General features: G+C 33.6%; 1 protein-coding gene across 1 annotated transcript in view; it reads right to left on the bottom strand.

The window, feature by feature from the left end:
• LOC137397448 (uncharacterized) overlaps positions 1-12599 on the bottom strand; it is a 225554-nt gene extending 212955 nt beyond the window's left edge. Inside the window, exons 1-2 of the mRNA XM_068083738.1 lie at positions 12518-12599; positions 11625-12020 (exon numbers count right to left, since the gene is read on the bottom strand). Of these exons, the coding sequence (XP_067939839.1) occupies positions 11625-12020; positions 12518-12599 (478 nt within the window). The remainder of the gene's footprint in view (positions 1-11624; positions 12021-12517) is intronic.
• Positions 12600-18474: the final 5875 nt, after the last annotated feature.

Genomic DNA, 18474 nt, shown 5'->3' on the forward strand with positions numbered 1-18474 from the left:
CAGTTGTTGGGGTTTGAACCTAGGACCCAATTATCACTATCCCAATACCTTACCAACTGCACCATCTGTCCTATACATATATATATATATATATATATATATATATATGTAAAAATTGTTTCCTCATCCCGGATACCCCGTATGGGTGGTAAATTCTGCTCTAACTCGGGTCTCCTACCAGAGACCTGGGAGTTTGAGCACTCGCCTCAAGATCTTAACTGTTCCCAATATCGCACTTTTCTGCAACTCACCTAAGTTGATTGTGGTTGGTATTTGGGCAAGCCACATTTTATGCGCCGGTGTTATTGCGCCCAGTGCCCCAATGACTACTGGGATTACAGTTGTTCTTACATTCCAGCATTTTTCAATTTATTCTCCAAGAGGGAGATATTTCTCTACCTTTTCTTTTTCTTTGCTGGCTATATTGTAGTCATTGGGTACTGCTATATCTATTATAGTAGCTCTCTTGTTCTCCTTGTCTACCACCACTATATCTGGATGGTTTGCTAGGACATGCTTGTCAGTTTGGATGTAGAAGTCCCAGAGGATTTTAGCGCGGTCATTTTCATTGACCTTACCAGGAGCTTCCCACCAGTGTTGTGGTTTATTAAAGCCATACTCATCACATAGACTTCTATACACAATACCTGCGACATGATTATGCCGCTCAGTGCATGCGTTCCCTGCTAGCTGCCTGCACCCAGTGATGATGTGTTGGATGGTCTCAGGTGCATCTTTGCACAGTCTGCATCTAGGATCGTCTCTAGTGTGATAGATTTTCTATCACACTAGAGACTGTGTCCACTAGAGACTAGCCCCGCTCCGCACACTTATTTATATATATATATATTTTCATATATATATACATATATATATATATATATATATATATACATTTTCATATATTCCAAAGTAGTGTGTTAAAGCTGCCAAATAGTGCTCAATGAGTGATCAGAGTTGTACGGTGAAATACTCACCGTACAACAAACCCAATAACATCCCGTCATACATCTACACTCAATCCAACCACCCACCCTGCATTATAAAGCAGCTACCTCAAGCAATCAACCACCGACTATCAGCAATCTCATCCGATGCTAATGAGTTCAACCGAGCAGCACCCCTGTACCAGCAGGCATTGAGAACAAGCGGATATACACACCAGCTGAAGTTCACACCCCATGAGACCACTACACCAACTAAACAACACAGGCGACGAAGAAAAATCACATGGTTCAACCCACCATATAGCAGAAACGTGGCAAATAACATCGGTCAGACATTCATCAAAATATTAAATTAATCTTTTCCGAGCAATCACCCTCTAAGAAAGCTATTTAATAGAAACAACACAAAGATTGGCTACAGCTGCATGCCTAACATCAAACAAACCACCAACAATCACAATAAGAAGCTTTTGAACAACGCCTCGACGCACCCAGCAAACAACAAAACATGCCAATGTCGCGCACCAAATGAATGCCCTCTCGAAGGAAACCGTCTTAGCAAGTCGCTCATTTACCAAGCTGTAGTCACCGCAGACAACGGTAGCAAACCTACAGAAAGTTATATTGGCCTCACAGAAAATACCTTTAAGACACAATTCAGCGGCCACCTATCATCTTTCGGGCACCAGGACAAGCACTCTGCCGCAGAGCTTAGTAACTACATCTGGCAGCTAAAAGGCCTGAACACACCGTATACAATTAAATGGAAAATCGTTCAACACGCAAGGCCATACGACCCAGCCACCAAGCGTTGTAACCTGTGCATATCAGAAAAGTACATCATCCTCACAAAGCCAGAAATGAGCTCACTACACAAGCGTAACGAGCTAGCTTCCACATGCCGACATTCTGCTAAATACACACTACGAAATGCAATTACATAGCTATCAGTCGTTATAGTAATTACACCTCTCTTACATATATAACTCAGTTGGACCAAAACAATTTTATCTGATGATTGTCTGCGTAACAGACATGAAACTAATAGTAATGAAGTTGTTTTTTATCTAAGGTTTTACATGAATAAATTTTATACATTTTCATATATATATATATATATATATATATAGATATATACTAGCTATGCAGTCTGGCATTGCCCAATTATTAAAAGACAGTTTATAAACAATGACACGTAAGGAGAGTTTCCTCTCACTTGCTATTAGCCCGGCAGAATGTAAATGGAAAATTTTTGTAAGCTAACTAATGACAATCACTTATGCAGTCACTCAGTGTAGTATGCGCAGTCGTCAGGTATGTGCTCTCATATAGCGACTTATATTGGCAAGTAAACAACTCAATCCTTTTGGCCTAATGGATAGGGCGTCGGACTGGCGAATGGTAGTGTCCGAGATCAAATCTTTCATCGGTATGGATTTTCTTTTTCAAAATTTCAATAGCTGTTTTCAAGATACAGACAGACGTACGACATAAAAAATACTTTGAGAAAGGTATATATATACCGGCCGCATACCGGCGTTGCCCGGGTAACAAAAAGTTTTTGGATAGAAAATTTATTTTTCTAAACGTCATATTGTGAGAAACGTGCTTTTTTTGCAGTTTATATGTATTGAGAACAAAAAATAAAACAACTGTAAAAGTTTTCAAACTTTTTCAAACAACTGTAACTTTTAAATTTCATAAAACAGAGGTTTTTTGTTGAAATAGATTAAGAAGAAAAATAGAACTGCGGTTGTTCTTAAAGTGAAAGTAAACACATAATTTTAACATTGTCTTATATGATTGGTAATGCATGATACTATGTTAATTGAACGAGAAAACAAAAGAAGCGATTAGCTCGCATGATTATATTTTTAGTATTTGCGTGGTTTTGTAACGTTGTTTCATCAAAAGAAAACCTAAGATTTACAATCTAATTATATAATAATAAATTGCAGATTTAAATTAGGCCTCAGTTTTTTATTGTTTGCGTTGGCATTTATTTTTTCCTCTATACTTTCAGCAATCATCCCATGCAAGTATACAAATCATGTCGCTAACATTCACAGGAGCTTTCCAGGACACAACAAGTTCATTCAGTGCTCTCATGAACCAATTGATCCGTGAGTGATAAAAATTTTATTTATTTATACACAATGTTGGCATGAAAGCTGTATGTTGAATCTAATAATATATTCAGAAATATCAAAGCACATGGAGATGTTTAATATAATATTTTATATATCACTTATAATGCCCTTGGTTTGTCATATAAGATTATGTAGTCATTTGTTGTATAATAGTAAACTGAAATTGTATAAATGGTTAAATATTCTGCAGCTGCTTGACATTTGAATAAACAAAAACTTTGCAGATTTATAATACCTTGAAAATAAAAACGAATGCTTGAACCATGAGAGTTGTATGGCAAATTTCCCCAATGTCTGATGTATTAGTAAATTAGACTGCAGGATGCAGCTATTTATATCGGGAATATATTGATCATCCTGAAAGTTTGTATTAGCCAAATTTTCAGTGTAGCAACATACTTTTTCAATAATTGTCGGCAATTCAGAACGATTGCCACACTTGCAAAATTTCTCTGAAGTTGGTAAGACGTCAGTAGAGGTAGTTGTAGGCCAAACAATTGTAGTTAAAGCAGCTTTAGTAATAGTAGTGCTTGTGGTTGTTGCTATACTAATCGTTGTTGAACATGACAATGATGAATCTGACTGTCTGTTTCGCTTGCACTCATTGAATAGTTCACCGCAAATATATTTGTATCTTTGCCCATCTTCAACCTTTTCATCAATTGGGTGGCTTCTACAGAGAGTGGCTGTTTTAGCACTGAGTCTTTTAGCCATTGCATTGTGAACATAATATAACAGCTCCAGAAATAAATTTAAGTTGAAATATTTTAGCGAGATGTGTATTAGCAACTACGGTCAAAGACGTGTTCTGAATGTGGACTTGTTTTCGGATTGTCACAATTGCGGGAGACGTGCGATGTCCCTCACAATAGATCACGATTCAAGTCAAACGCTACGTTTCTTGTGATTGGATGAATGATTAAGATTCAGTGTTCCTACTGGCGAGTTAGTTTCCCACTCATTTTCGCAATGGAGTTATCTACCCAATTTTTGCAAAATATGCAATTGAAAAAAGACTCTGTACTCAGTTATATGTGAATGAACAGGCATTGTTTGTTTTTAAAATATTATTCTTAGTATTTATCTGCTGTAAGAAATAATTTACATTCTGCTAAACGTAGTAAATTACACAAAAGAAACAGGGTAAATGTTGGCCTTCATCAGTAAATTGTGTTTACTTTCCCTTTAAATATAAAGGTGAAATCATTAGCAAGTAATAGCTAAATATAGTCTGTTGTGCTATGATTACAATGGAAAACTATTTGATACATAATTACATAATTTTCGTTTGTTTAAATGTTTGCATCAAAAGGGGAAAATATTGTTAGATGTTTAAAGTGGTATAGAAACCCGTCGTGATGATCTAATGCAAACACCTGGTCAAAATCAAAATCATTATCATCTAAAAATAGCTACTAAAATATGTTAACCTTTGTAAATATAGTTACCCACTGTACCGGTAACTTTAATGCATTTTGTTGCCTTGATCTGCAAGAAAATGTAACATTACAATACGGCACACTTGGAACGTACAATCGTTGAGTCTTTGTGAGCTCAAATCCAGCATGATGCAAGCTTTTCAATATAAAGTGTTAATAACTATAGCCGGAAACACCAAAATACAGATTGACAGACATATACACTAAAATTTATGTATACTATCTGTTTTACACAATGTTTCCCGGGTAATAAAAGTCTTGGAACAGAAAATTTATTTATATTTACACATGACAAATAACAACGTTTGTTTGTATTTAATATATAACAACATTTTGCAATCTAGCTTTAAAACCAAATATCATGAGAAAAGTATTTCATGTAGTTGAAATAAATTAATAGGAAAAAAAACTACTGTAAGGGTTTAGATAGGGTACAGACTTTGTCAACAAACTGTACCTTTCAAACTTACTATCGTGAGAAAATAAATTAAAATAAAGACAAATAAATTAAAAATAAATAAAACAACATTACAAAGCTTTAAATGTAGATGTGAAAGTATTAGCAAGTAATAGCTGAATTAAGATTGTTTTGCTACGATCACAATAAAATATAATTTGGTGACGAAACAATTAATATGAACGAAGAAAACTAAATAAAAATCCTGAATGTGTTGAATTAATAATATCATTTATTTAGTCGGTATCTAAGGTTAAAAAGGGTTATTTTTCCACCAGAAGCTATTCACCTAAACTTTTCAATACAAATATATAATACTAGTACTTCTCGATACTGGTACCTTTCGATACTGGCACCTTTCAATACTGGCACCTCTCTATTTGGTATAAATGTAAAAAGGAGATATCGTACTGTGTTTGTCTGATCAAACAGAGAGAGAATGTCAAAATTATCCTACCCAAATAATACAATTTTTGGCGTAACAAGAATTGGCTTTGACCGTGATATAGCAATTGAACCCTATGAAAAACAGAAATTAGAAATTAAAGATAACACGAAAAAGCATTGTGTTTCATAGAGTTAAAGATGTGGTTGCGTCAAAACATTCAATATAATGAAATTAAGACCCATAAAAGGCTAAAACATCAGCTACAATTTGATGCTAATTTTGTCTTTGTAGAGAAACCTTGTCCAGAGATATATGCGTTTGAATGAGGCCCTATTTTAAAAAGCTCAAGTTCCAGCGGGTGCTTCTTCCGTGACGTCACAAGCAATACATCTGAAAAGAGACCACGAGCGAAAAGTATGAGGTCGCTTCCTTAGGCAATCATCAGCTCGAAATCTTTATATAGGTCGTAATAAATGTTATTACTAGTAAAACGCATTGTCTGTGATCTCAAATTTAGGGATTTTACTCTATTATTAAATCGAATGGACATCGATATTTACTAAATTAATTAACATTGTTACTCTAATGAATTACTCAATCGACACGTTTTATTGGCGAACAACATACGTAATTGTAAAAATTGCTGCGACGGTGACTCCAAGTTTTTTTGGCATCAGGTAGTTAAAGTTCTACAGAAGAAGATCGGAGAATGGAGGTAAATTTATCTTTTACTGTGAGTCTCCTATAGAGTTTCCTGTTGAGTTTACATTCAGATTATATTTCCCTGTTTGAGGCTAAAATTTAATTTCCTGCACATGCGAGATACGTATGTACAGTGATTTCTTGACGGCTTCCTTTTAATCTTTAGCATCTAGCAATACAATGGCTTAGATTGATGAATATACTAAAGGTAATATTTTAGTACTCATTAATACAGGCACTAATTAATAACATTATTACTTTTTGCTATCACTAATAATCGTTTTATATTTTTTATCGGATCACCTAGCTAGATTTGCTTCAAATTTTCTGTGGCAGTTTTATCTAGTAAATTAGATTTATGATTTGACTTTAGATATTCACTTTTCACTTGCAGAAAGTGAAGAAAATTGATTGATCAATGCAAATCTTTAACTTCCAGAACCAAAGCTTTGCATCGTTGGCTCAGCGTACTTGTGCCTTTGTTAAACATTTATTCGTTTTTAAAATTACACTCACAATCTATCAAACTCCCAATTTGAAAGCTTTCAGTATATACGCTTTAGAATGACATATCTATGAATGACACATTTATTGCATTTGCTTTACTGATTGCAGGATGTTTATGTTGTCTCACCAGCCGAAGCAGCTTTGTCAGTGTGGAAACTGCCATAAAGGGAAAAGAGAGACTTGAATGTGTGCTGCATAAACCATAATGTTTTGTTTGAGTTTGTTGGAGTAGATGAATTTGTTTTATTGTATCACCTAAAACTATGTGAGTGGCCACGACTTGATGAATATTTTTAATAAAAGTTTTATGCCGAGATGAAAATCTTTTTGCTTGTAAAAATTATATATTAAAATTATATTTTTGAAGATAAAGCAAAACATGATTAGCAGAATATTGTAGTGAATTGGATACGGTGTATGGATGTCCGCAGAACTGGAGAATGTGAGTTCAAATCCAGTTTGCAGCAGACTTCTCATCCTTAAAACTCTATCCCTATGTATATTCTTTTCAAAGACGCAACTTGGGTTTTTACTTACGGTAGTAAGAAGCTAGTTTTCAGTATGGGCAATGATATACAGCCCCGCCCCAAAAATAGGCGACAGACATAATGTGGGCGGGGCTTTTGAGAGGCTGTATATTGATAGCGTGGTTAGCGGCAGAACTGTGCTGATACAAAGACCTTATACTACATAGTTTGCTTGACAGAATTACCATAGACCGTTAGAATTGGTAGTCGGTACTCAAATGTTTACACAGCATTTGGAGAAAGTGAGTAAGACAAATTTTCAATTTTCGTTACTTGAGGCCTTTAAAACATTCATAATAATGCATCTGTAGCTGGATTTAAAATTTTATTTTAGCCAACATGAACAAATACAAAATAAGATATCTGCCAATAGAGCCGCGTAGGACTAGACTTTTATCGCAAATAGTTGATTTGAATACAATATATATTGACAGATAAATACCGCGTGACATCATTTTAGGCAAGTCTGGGCATGTTCTTTTGGCCTGAGCGTTTTTACGCCGAGCAGATTTTTTCGATTTTAATTGTCAAATATTTTGGCAATGAGATTGCCTAACATAACAAACAACATATCAACTGATAGAGAAAGAAAAATGCTTTCTTTTAAGATCAACTTAAATTTGACGCAACCACATATTTGCTAGAACTCATAGTTTCAAATAATACGTCATTTAGCGGGTGCATACGGTATATGGTATATGATAAAGTCATCGATCAAAATGTCTTATATAGCTCAGTTGTATAGTGCTTGGATATTAAACTTGCAAAATAATTTGTCGTGAGTTCAAATCCATCAGAACACGTAATTTAATAGCTATAGCTGGACACCAATACAAAAATGCACATGTGTGTATTGGTATTAATGGCATGGCACATGTATGTATGTACCTATACATGTACGTATAGTTGTACCTATACATGTACGTGTACATGTACAAATAGATGCGCACATAGATGCGCGTAAATAGATGGATAAATATATGTATATACATGTATAACACGTAAGACATAGGAAAGATAAGGCCTAAGGCTAAGAACAAGGCTTAGGCTATGACCTAATATTAATTTCTGAGAACAAGGTATGTCTCAGGCTAAGCCTACTATCTGTGGCTGATGTCTAAGCCCTAAGCCTATGTCTGAAGGACCAGCTTGAAGCTAAGGCTCAAGCGGAAGGCTGAAGCTAAAGATTTACCTAGCCTCAGGTTGAACCTGGACCCTTTGAACCATGGTTGTCTTTGTCAATATGTGTTGGTATCCTTGGAAAGTTCTTCCAACAATATCAAATTTTGAAAAGAAAAAAGATGTGTTTTTAACCAATTTTAACCATACAAATTTGTTTGAATTCACAAATCTTTAAAAATCATTGCAGTAACATTACATGTATTAAGCACATGCTCAGCATTTTTTATGACTCAAAATAGTCTCCAAAATTGTAGTAAATATCCTATAATTGTTCATATGCATCACATTCCTCTACGATATACTAACAAACATTTTTATCGTGACAATGTCCCAGTAAAGTTCGCATCATAACAAAAGAAGTCCATAAAAATACTTGAAAAAGATTTGAAAGATGGAAAAAATTGTTGGTTTAACATTCTGTGCAACAATTATTTGATTGGTTTACACTGTCTCTTTAAAACATCCTTATTAAACCATGCCATGTGGCTGCCGGTATTTTAGCTGTTAGGTCCTCTGATAAGCTTTATACTATGCCTGAATACAAGCAAAGTTCAGAGAGTTAATGCCTAAGACTAAACCTGTAACCTGAGGCTGACTTTTAGCCCAAAGCTTAGCCTCAGGCCCGAAGGTTTGTGGTTTTATGGTTTCATGGTTACTATTCAAGATTTTTCTGTTATTTCTCTTCTTTTTATGTACTTTTTATATTTATTATGTAGTATTATAACTAATTTAGTTTTTGGTTTAAAACTTGAAACTTTGCATGGATATAAAGTTTATGAATCACTTTTAAGGAAGCTTGAAATAAATCAGAACATGTCTATATATCAATTCGGCTTTCTATTTACACAATTTTCTACTTCTGATACAGGTTCTAAAACAAAGTTATTTTGTATGTAGAGGTTCCAATGTGCATAAAATATTTCTTATACAAAATATATTACATGCTCTAATAGCATGGTAAAATACAATAACAGCAACAAATACATGATTTCCTGTTTGTGGTGAATAAATAGAGCGCAAGTTGTAACAACATTTGTTTTTAGGAAACCAAAAAAGGTTCACACAAGAAGACAACGAAGGAAACAGATCAAAAATTGCTATGAAATTGAGTGCGACTATGAAAGATGGCCTCAATGTACAAACATTATAACATGCTTGGATCACGCCAGTTATTAAAACATTGTAGACTTGTTTTAGTTAAACACAAACCGTATCGTAGCAGGGAGTCAGGAGTTCCTCCAGTACTTGTGCAGCTGAATGTAAACTCATTGTCCTCGACTATCTGATCTGGTCCATTTATCTCAAGACTCTCAGGTTTAACTACAAGAAAAAGGAGGTTTTTACATAAACCAAGTTAAAAAGGAGAATTCTCAAATAAACATGCCACAAACACAGTGGTTTTACATCAATCACTAAGGGTCACTTCAACTACCAAATGCTGGCAACCAATAAAATTACCATAGTTTTATATGGGAATGCTCTACATAAATGAAAGGAATAGCTTGGAAAATTAGGAATGAAATATTTACACCAGGAATTACGTAAGCTATTTATTGGCATTTTTGAAAACATCTGTTTGCACAAGAAAGTCAGATAGTATATTCTCTTTTTGTACTTGATACTGTCAATGGGTCTATGAATTTGCTTGGATTGGGCAAAAAGGGAAAGCTAACTTTAGCCAGAAACAAAAATAATAAGATTTATTCCGTGGTGCAGAAAATTGGACGGTGCAGTGTATTGGATAAGTAGATGTTTGCAAAGCTAAATGTTGTGAGTTCAAATCCAGTTGGCAGCAGATCTTTCATCATTAAACTTTGCCACTATAGCTGGAAAAATGGAAGTTCAGACAATTGCAATTGCAACAGCCCAAAGCGAGCTTTTTATTTCAAGAGTTTAAAAGTTATAACTACACAGGCAGACTTCTCAGCTGGCAGTGATGGCAGATGAGGACAAACTTTGAAAAAAAATTATATATACCTGATATATACAATATTTATGTATATATATATAAAACTCTATATATAAATATTCAATGTTTAGAAGTACACTTTTTTTAAGTTTACTGATGTTTATAAATTGAAAGTGAACAGTTTAGAAAAGTTAAGCAACACTAAACATGTCAAAAACACATAAAATGCAGTTTAGTATGTTATTTAAAAAACTGGATTTTTGTATGAAATAAATGAGCAGCTAATGTAGCTACTTTTAACACTTGCTGCACATGTGAATCTTTTCAGAATCAGCAAACTTTGTGGAACAAACTTCATTCAGAAGAAAAACATATTTACATTGGTGGGATGAAACACAAAAACTTAGTGTGCTGTCAATCGGAACGATTAAATGAATGGTATTAACACCTCAGAGATGTTTTCCTACATGTAGTAATAGAAAAATAATCAACACGCTAAAGATTCTTTTAATTGCATTTAACTATAGCATTCACTTTATATTAGCTCATCAACACAATTATACTCAACTTTCACTGTCAAAATATGCACGAAACATAAAAAAATATCAGTAAACAACTTGAGATTTGAATATATGAAGGAACTTGTGGTCAGAATATATGAAGTTCAGCGGAATTTGAAATTTATTAGAGCATGAGGTCATTTGAGTGTGAGTGCACTGAAAATTCATTTCATAATAATATATCTGAATAATTATACTGCCAAGCTTCTACCTACAATTATTACCTTAAAATGATATTCAAAGCAAGTATTTGATTTTGCACCTAAAATAATTTCAAAACTATTGAAAAACTTCAAGCTTTTGTAAAACTATAAAAAGACTGTACCATATGCATATAAGCTTAGTTCAAAGTTTATCTAGTTTTAGTCAGAAAAAATAATTGTCTGTTTTTATAATTACCAAGCATTGGAGGCTGTGCATCATCAAGCCCATACCATATTTATTAAGAAAGGTTTGTCAGAATAAAGCAAGATCAGAATGAGTGATAATGCAAAATTTGTGTTGTAAAATAACAAGAGCAGAGAACAACCAGCTCGTCTCAATGTATTGAAAATGATTGGTACCTGCTGTAAATTTTGTTTAACCTGTTGCGCAGTGACAAGCCTGACCCCACTCTATAATTAAAACAGCAATAAATGTCACATAAACAACTACGAAAAACTTTCATAGGTTCAATAGTTTTTTTATTTTTGGGAGTCAAAGAAGGTAAATGATTTACAATAGCTTCTTACAAAATTTGTTTACCTAACATGCAACAGTATAGACATAAACAGCCAGGTGTGAAGTGACATGTTCTACTATCATGATGAAATGAGCTGAAAAGGAATTTCACTGCATAGCAGTACTATGAACTTACCCAGAACCTCTGGGATAGAAAATGATGTAGAGTTCACACGAAGTGTAATATCAGTCTGGAAATCAGCGAAACACACAAAGTTAGCACTACGCAATACATCTGATATGGATCCTGTTACGGAAAGGACGAATGGAGGAGAATCAGCTGCAGCAGTTTCACAGTAAGCCACATCTATTGTAGAAAATCCTGGTGTGTTCGCAAAAATACTAGATGCCCATATATTATCAACGTCGTCTAATCTACAAGCAGTCCTATCACCTGCTGTATTGACACCATTAACCAGGTAGACACTAGCAGCATCTGTATCTCCACTAGCGGTACATGTTACGGTTATCGACTCATCTTTGTAGAATGAAGGATAACCTGGAGAATCTACAGACAACCTAACTTCATTTCCTACAACCACAAAAGAATAAAAAGGTATTATGTGAAGCAACCAAACAATATAAGTTCACCTGTACAATAACTTTTAGCACTGAATTATAGCATGGATTCATTAGTTGCTACTTTGGCTATGATTCTTGGTAAGTAATAAAAATTTATAGAACTAGCAAGACTGATCTAAGAAAAGCTTTTTCTAAGCTTTTGAATTGAACGTATTCTACCCTTGATATTAATAGCATTGCATATAAAGTGTAAACTTACCAGATACGATGCATCTTATTATAACTGATGAAAACAGGAAGAAGAAGTTGTATCTAAGCAATAGCAGTCTTCCCATGACAGCAGCAGATCGCTACACAACAGCTAAAAATAAGCGACACAGTATTATTCCAGAGGTACCTTCCTTGTTAGCTATTTTCAAGTATTAGCTCTGAATTCTGATGGGAGATGATTAGATGCAACCAAAGTCACAATCTTTTTAGTCTAGTCAAATCTATTGATAACTTTACGATTGACGGAATGTTGTACGGAATGTTCCAACACATACCTATAGCTTGCATAAAGTATAGGGAGCTCTAGCACAGCTGGCATCCTTAGCCCTACTAATACCAATTCCTATAGATACAGAAACATTAGTGTTATTTATTTTGATGTTAAAAAGTCCCAACATATAGAAAGTGAGTGTGACTTCTACATGTATTCTAGTGTTAACAATTTAAGTGAAAATTTGATGTAAATTTTCAAAGTTTTGTGCAGTTGAACATAGAGTTATTTATACTATATAATCCTAATATTGAGCAACTCAACTTGCTTTATCTTTAAATTCATTGATCACATCTTAATTGCATCAAGTTTTTTTGTTTATCTTTGGCAGCTGTATTTAATGTATCTTTTTTACCTTCCCTGTTGTATTTAATGAATTTTGCATATTCAAATCCACTTGAAAGATCCGTAATGACTTTTTCAACTCATTTTGCTGTAGTGATTGGTTGTGTATCTGCTTTGATACACTGTTATTTATGAGTATTTTCTATGGGTTATTTGTAGGCCTGACCATGGTGAAAAAACCAGCCTAACGCATACCTAGCTCTGGATAAGTAAAAACATTGATTTTTTCTCACCATTGATGTTACGCTCCCATAAAATTTTACAATATTTTCCAGTTCATGCGCTGTAGTCATCTAATGTGGCTACTCCGCAATTTGTGATGATTTCTTCTACCAAAATTTTTGTAAGTTTGCAAAAATAGTGACATATAGCTGTGTCACAAATTGTCACATAAACAACCGATGATACATTACAAATGTTTGAAATATGAATAAATTAAAATTTAGCGAAATGAATTGTTATAGAACAGTTTTGTTTTTAGATCTAGATATTTCCTCACAAAGTACCACAATTGACAAGAGAATTATAAAAATTGCTACGAGACGTTTTATATTGAACCATTTATTAGCCTTGAATTTCATGTGATAACAACATGTGTCAAAAGAATAAACTCAATGTTTTAGTACATCATCAAATAAAGAGATTAAAACTACAATTTTTTAGTGACTACTGTGATTAACAGTTCATTTTTGAACTTTTAATAGCTTTCAATTACTTTTCCACATATTTTGCACCTACAACACAGCAGAGTAAGACATACATGTAGTGAACCTTTTGATACCGAACAGCTGTAATGTGAAGTTTGTTGCCAGTTAAAATTGTCAGTTAAAATAAATATTTTAACTGACTATGAAAGAAGTATTAGTTCGAACAATATTGATATATAGAAACATCAGCAACCATGTTGTTGACACTCAATACTGTCATTGAAAACTGATGAAACTTTATAAAAATGTGCCGTGGTTAAAAATAAACACAAAAAAGAAAATAAACAAGGACCAGGAAGAGGTAATGCATTGCTGCAAAGCAGTGAAAAATGGTAAACCTAGATTTAAAATGTTTAAGAACCCTCCTGGTAAGTCACAAAATAAAATTATACAACAATCAAAAGTACAAGTAGGTAATTATGTAAAATTAAATTTTTTTTTCAGACGGTTTTCAAAGTACAAAAACTAATAATGCAGTTAGAATTAGCTGTGAAATAATATTTTTTGCTAAATTTGTAACCAGTAGTTTGGTATCATTAAAAGCTGAGGATACATCTAAAATTTATTAAAATTTAAGTAAATTGAATCCTTAAAAAACTTTTTTTGTTAGGTTCTGTATTTTTTTTTGTGTATGATAGCACTTTTGACGGGCTATTCTCACTTAACCAATAAATATTTCGAACTGGCAAAATAGCTCCTTCTGTGAAGAAAAAAATTGTTTTCTAAGGTAATCGACTGTCAATTTAATTTAGTCAATTTGTGAACGTTTGGTTAGATATTTGTAATTCTGACGCTAGTTGCTTCCTCTTGTTTCCACTGAGTGTAGGACTCTTAAAAGCATTTATTAATAGGTAAAAATTATTATCATGGGAATCTTGCGCAAAAATTGGTAAAATTTTCAAAATTATTTTAGACTGTATTATGCCGTAATACAATCTCTTATTTACCGAAAACTTAGACAAATATTAAAAACTGTTATCAGTACATAATATTTTGACAATTTTGTAACGCCTCATCGGAATGTAATTGCATGCAACAAACGGCAACATGATAGTCATAAGACATTATATTGAACTTAGCAGCACAGCATGTTGTGACACCCTATGTTTACTGACTTGCCGGAATACTTCATCTCACAACTTGTCTCTTTCTTCAGTCATATTGCAATAATAATTACAACCTACTGGCTTTTGTTTTTCGGTTATTATTTTTGTACTTTGCAAAGCTTTTGGTAACTTTTGCCTTTTTTCGATTTAGGTGGCATTTTTCTTAAACGACTACTTGAAATGGCATATTTTAAATTTGCTGTAACAATTGTTTGAATAAAAAATTATAACTTATTGTGACTGATCGCCATCATTTATTACAATTCTACCATATTTATTATTATTGTTGAAACACTAATAATAAATATTTTTTTGAATATGAACAATAAACCTTCACCGAAAAGCAGTTTTAACCTAAGCGTAGGCGATATTTTTATTTGGTGTTGTTCTTATTAAAATAATTAATAATAATGTAGCTATAAATAATAACCCTGTGTAAAGGAAGTTGCTGGCCTTTACTTGTCACGATCTAAACAATTTCATAAGAAAATAAAATGTGTGATTTTGTTCCAGTTTTTATTATAGAAGTAAACTACATTAGCCGAGAAGCGTAGAGCTATTTGCTCTGCCCAACTGAGTGAGCGCGCTCCTTCATATACAATAAACTCGCCCGTTCTAGCTAACGGAACCGAGCAAAAACCGTATAAGATTAGTAATAAACCGATCTGTTGGCATGATTATAATACAGCAATAAACAAAGACATAATAGCGATATAATATATGAACAAATTAATAGCGATATAATAAAAAGAACAACGCAGCATGCAATATATAACATATAAAAATATCTACACAAATTACAATGTCATGGCCCAGCGTCCACCACACCCACCTGTCCATTAGAGACTGTGTCCAACTAATACAAAAAGGGTGGAGCAACCAGCTGGACCCACGTCTCAAGCTGATTAATACAATGTTCAAGGCGGCTAATTTCTTGATCAATCAATAGTTTGTTGTCAGTAGCTGGCGTATTCTTGTTCCGGTACTGCGGGCGACCTTTCGGAACTGTTTCCTTTCTTCCTGAAGTTATCGCGGCATGGCCTGATTATGGGTAACCAGCTGGAGGCTGTCCTAATAGAGTAGTCCGGCGGTCTGGACTAGGATCTCGGGTCATCTGGTCTGTAGTTAGGTCATTGCATTCCTTTGCTGTCGAATAGATCCAATTACCACACCCTTCTGGCTGTTTTCTATTACGAGATGAATGATGATTTAGATCTTCTGTAGATCTGGTGGACATCACTAGGTTTCCGGAGTCCAGGTCCACATCAAACCCACCTGTGCATTCTAGAAAGGAAGGGTTTATTTCCTTTCCAACTTCGATATGTGGATGTCCTGCAGGAAATCAATAAAGACAATCGTATTCTGGTTTTTGAAGCATTAGTCTAAATGTAACTGATAAAGATTAAACTACATATTTGGTAATAACAGCATACATTTTAGCCTGTTGCATGAGAGCTGGTGCTTCAAATGACCTAAATTTTGCTGATTTACATTAAAATACATTGTTTAATGTAATGCTTTATTATAATAAATTACAATATATAAAATATTGTGAAGTGGTATAATACCATAACAGATTACTTCACATAAACATGACTCGGCATATCTTATTAAAACTGGAGTAACTGTATATTAGTCACACATTATTCTTGATTGTAGAAATTATTGTACTAGTTCTTTTATCCTAAAGCCTTACAAGTACCTTCAAGGATTCAACAGAAAATATTATTGTTAGTTTAAGCTATTTTGCTACAGTAAATAAATTAAACCATTGCAACCAATTAGGAAGCGGGTATTTTATTATAGACCCACATTATCCTTAGACAATATAGCTTCCTGTTAAAATGTGTTATTTCTACATTTTTCAGCATCTCCACTTACTGTAATTAGGAATTGAATGTTAATACCAAATTCCAAAGTTAGACAATAGAGCAGTGCTTCATTTCATTCTATTTCAGTACACAAACACGATACTCTATCTCTTTTTAAAATAGCGATTGTTACCGTATTATTTTGTCAAGTAAGACGGAATGTTTCAATTGTATCATATGGCCTTACTGTGCATGAATTTTGTTACTATAATTGATAGTAAAACAAACTAATGAGTTAAAAAATTTGCGTAAACAAAATAACTGCAATCGAACCAGAAGAAAATGTTGGAAACGAATGCCCAACGACAAAGAACTGACGCAAAAATAATTTACACTTGTGGTGGCCGTAGCACACGGACATTATTGGCTACATTTTAAAACTTACAGTTTATTTTGATGATCTTCAGCAGTAGTAGCTGTCATGTACGTATATCTATATTTAGCTACTTATTATATCATTGCGTATTGAATAATGTCTTACCATAACTTGTGTAATTTTCATCACGAGTTTGACCATTATATGTTTTGTAAAACTTGTTTTTGTAGAGCAACCATATAAAAGGGTGGCACTTTTTCTGAGATGGCAGAGTAGTGTTTGCCAGTGACTGTGTCTGTTATATGCAAATGCTAGCTACACTACCCGATGTTGCCCGTGTAATGAAAAAGTCTTTCAACAGGAGACTGAATTGTATTTTAACATATAACAATATTTGCCATTCTAACATTCAAACTATATTTCATGAGATAAGTGTTTGGTGTAGTTGAAGTAAATTAGCAAAGAAAGTAAAGATAACTGTCAAAGTTTCCAAAATTTGTCAACCAGCTGAAACTTTTAAATTTCATATTATGAGGAAAAGGTCTGGTGCGCATCAACTAAATTAAAAATAAATGAAACAACTGTGAAGATTTTCAAACTTCTATAAGTTTAAAATTTCATAACTTGAAAAATGTGTTTCGTGACAATAATTTTTAAAGAAAAATAAAAATACCAAGGTGGTCAAACGTAAATGTGACATCATTAGCAAAGAATGGCTAAATATAGTCTATTTCGATACGACTACAATCAAAAACTATTTAGTATACAGTTATGATTTCAGTTCATTTCAGTGTTGACACACAAAAATTGGCATGTAGGCTAATATCGAATGCTATAGACGTACATAGAGTGGTATAGAAACTCATGATAGTCATTATCTGATGCAATCACCTTCTGGTAAAAATCTTCATCATAAAAAATTGAACCAAAATGCTATGTTAACCTTAGTAACTATCGGTAGCTACAATGACTTTAGTGCATTTTGTATAGTTATGATTTGTTGGCCCAGGATGGTATCACGTTACAATGTATGTGGGGAGTTTTTACCTTTGAGACAGACAAGTAACTTAAACACTGAATCGAACTTAAAAGAACTTGGTTCATCAGACACATACTTGAATGAAGTTTTAATACGTATTTTAGTAAGCTATAAACTAACAAAAGTTTTAACAATGCGAAATGTTTTTATTATATCGGGTGCCGGACATACCGCATAACGTATACAGAAAACTTGCCGTGGCAAGTTCAGCGACGTATATTTTTAATGACGTACAATTTCATATAATCAGTACACAAATTGCCAAAATTTAAGTGCAAGATAAGTTATGGTTGATATAATTGGGCGGAATAATTTACTCTGAATGACAAATAAAATGGAGAAGCATCTTGTCGCATAAACTTGGATCCGAAAATATTTTTAACAGTAGCATTTAACAAAGGAATCGTAACACATAGGCATAAGGCTAAAATGATTAGCATGTACTTTTATATACCGCATGGGTATGCGGTATATAAAAGTATATATTTGATCAATTTGATGTTCTAGCTCAGTGGTACAGCGTCTGGATAAGAAACTTG

Source organism: Watersipora subatra, chromosome 5 (genome assembly GCF_963576615.1).
Source record: "Watersipora subatra chromosome 5, tzWatSuba1.1, whole genome shotgun sequence".
Lineage (NCBI taxonomy): Eukaryota > Metazoa > Bryozoa > Gymnolaemata > Cheilostomatida > Watersiporidae > Watersipora > Watersipora subatra.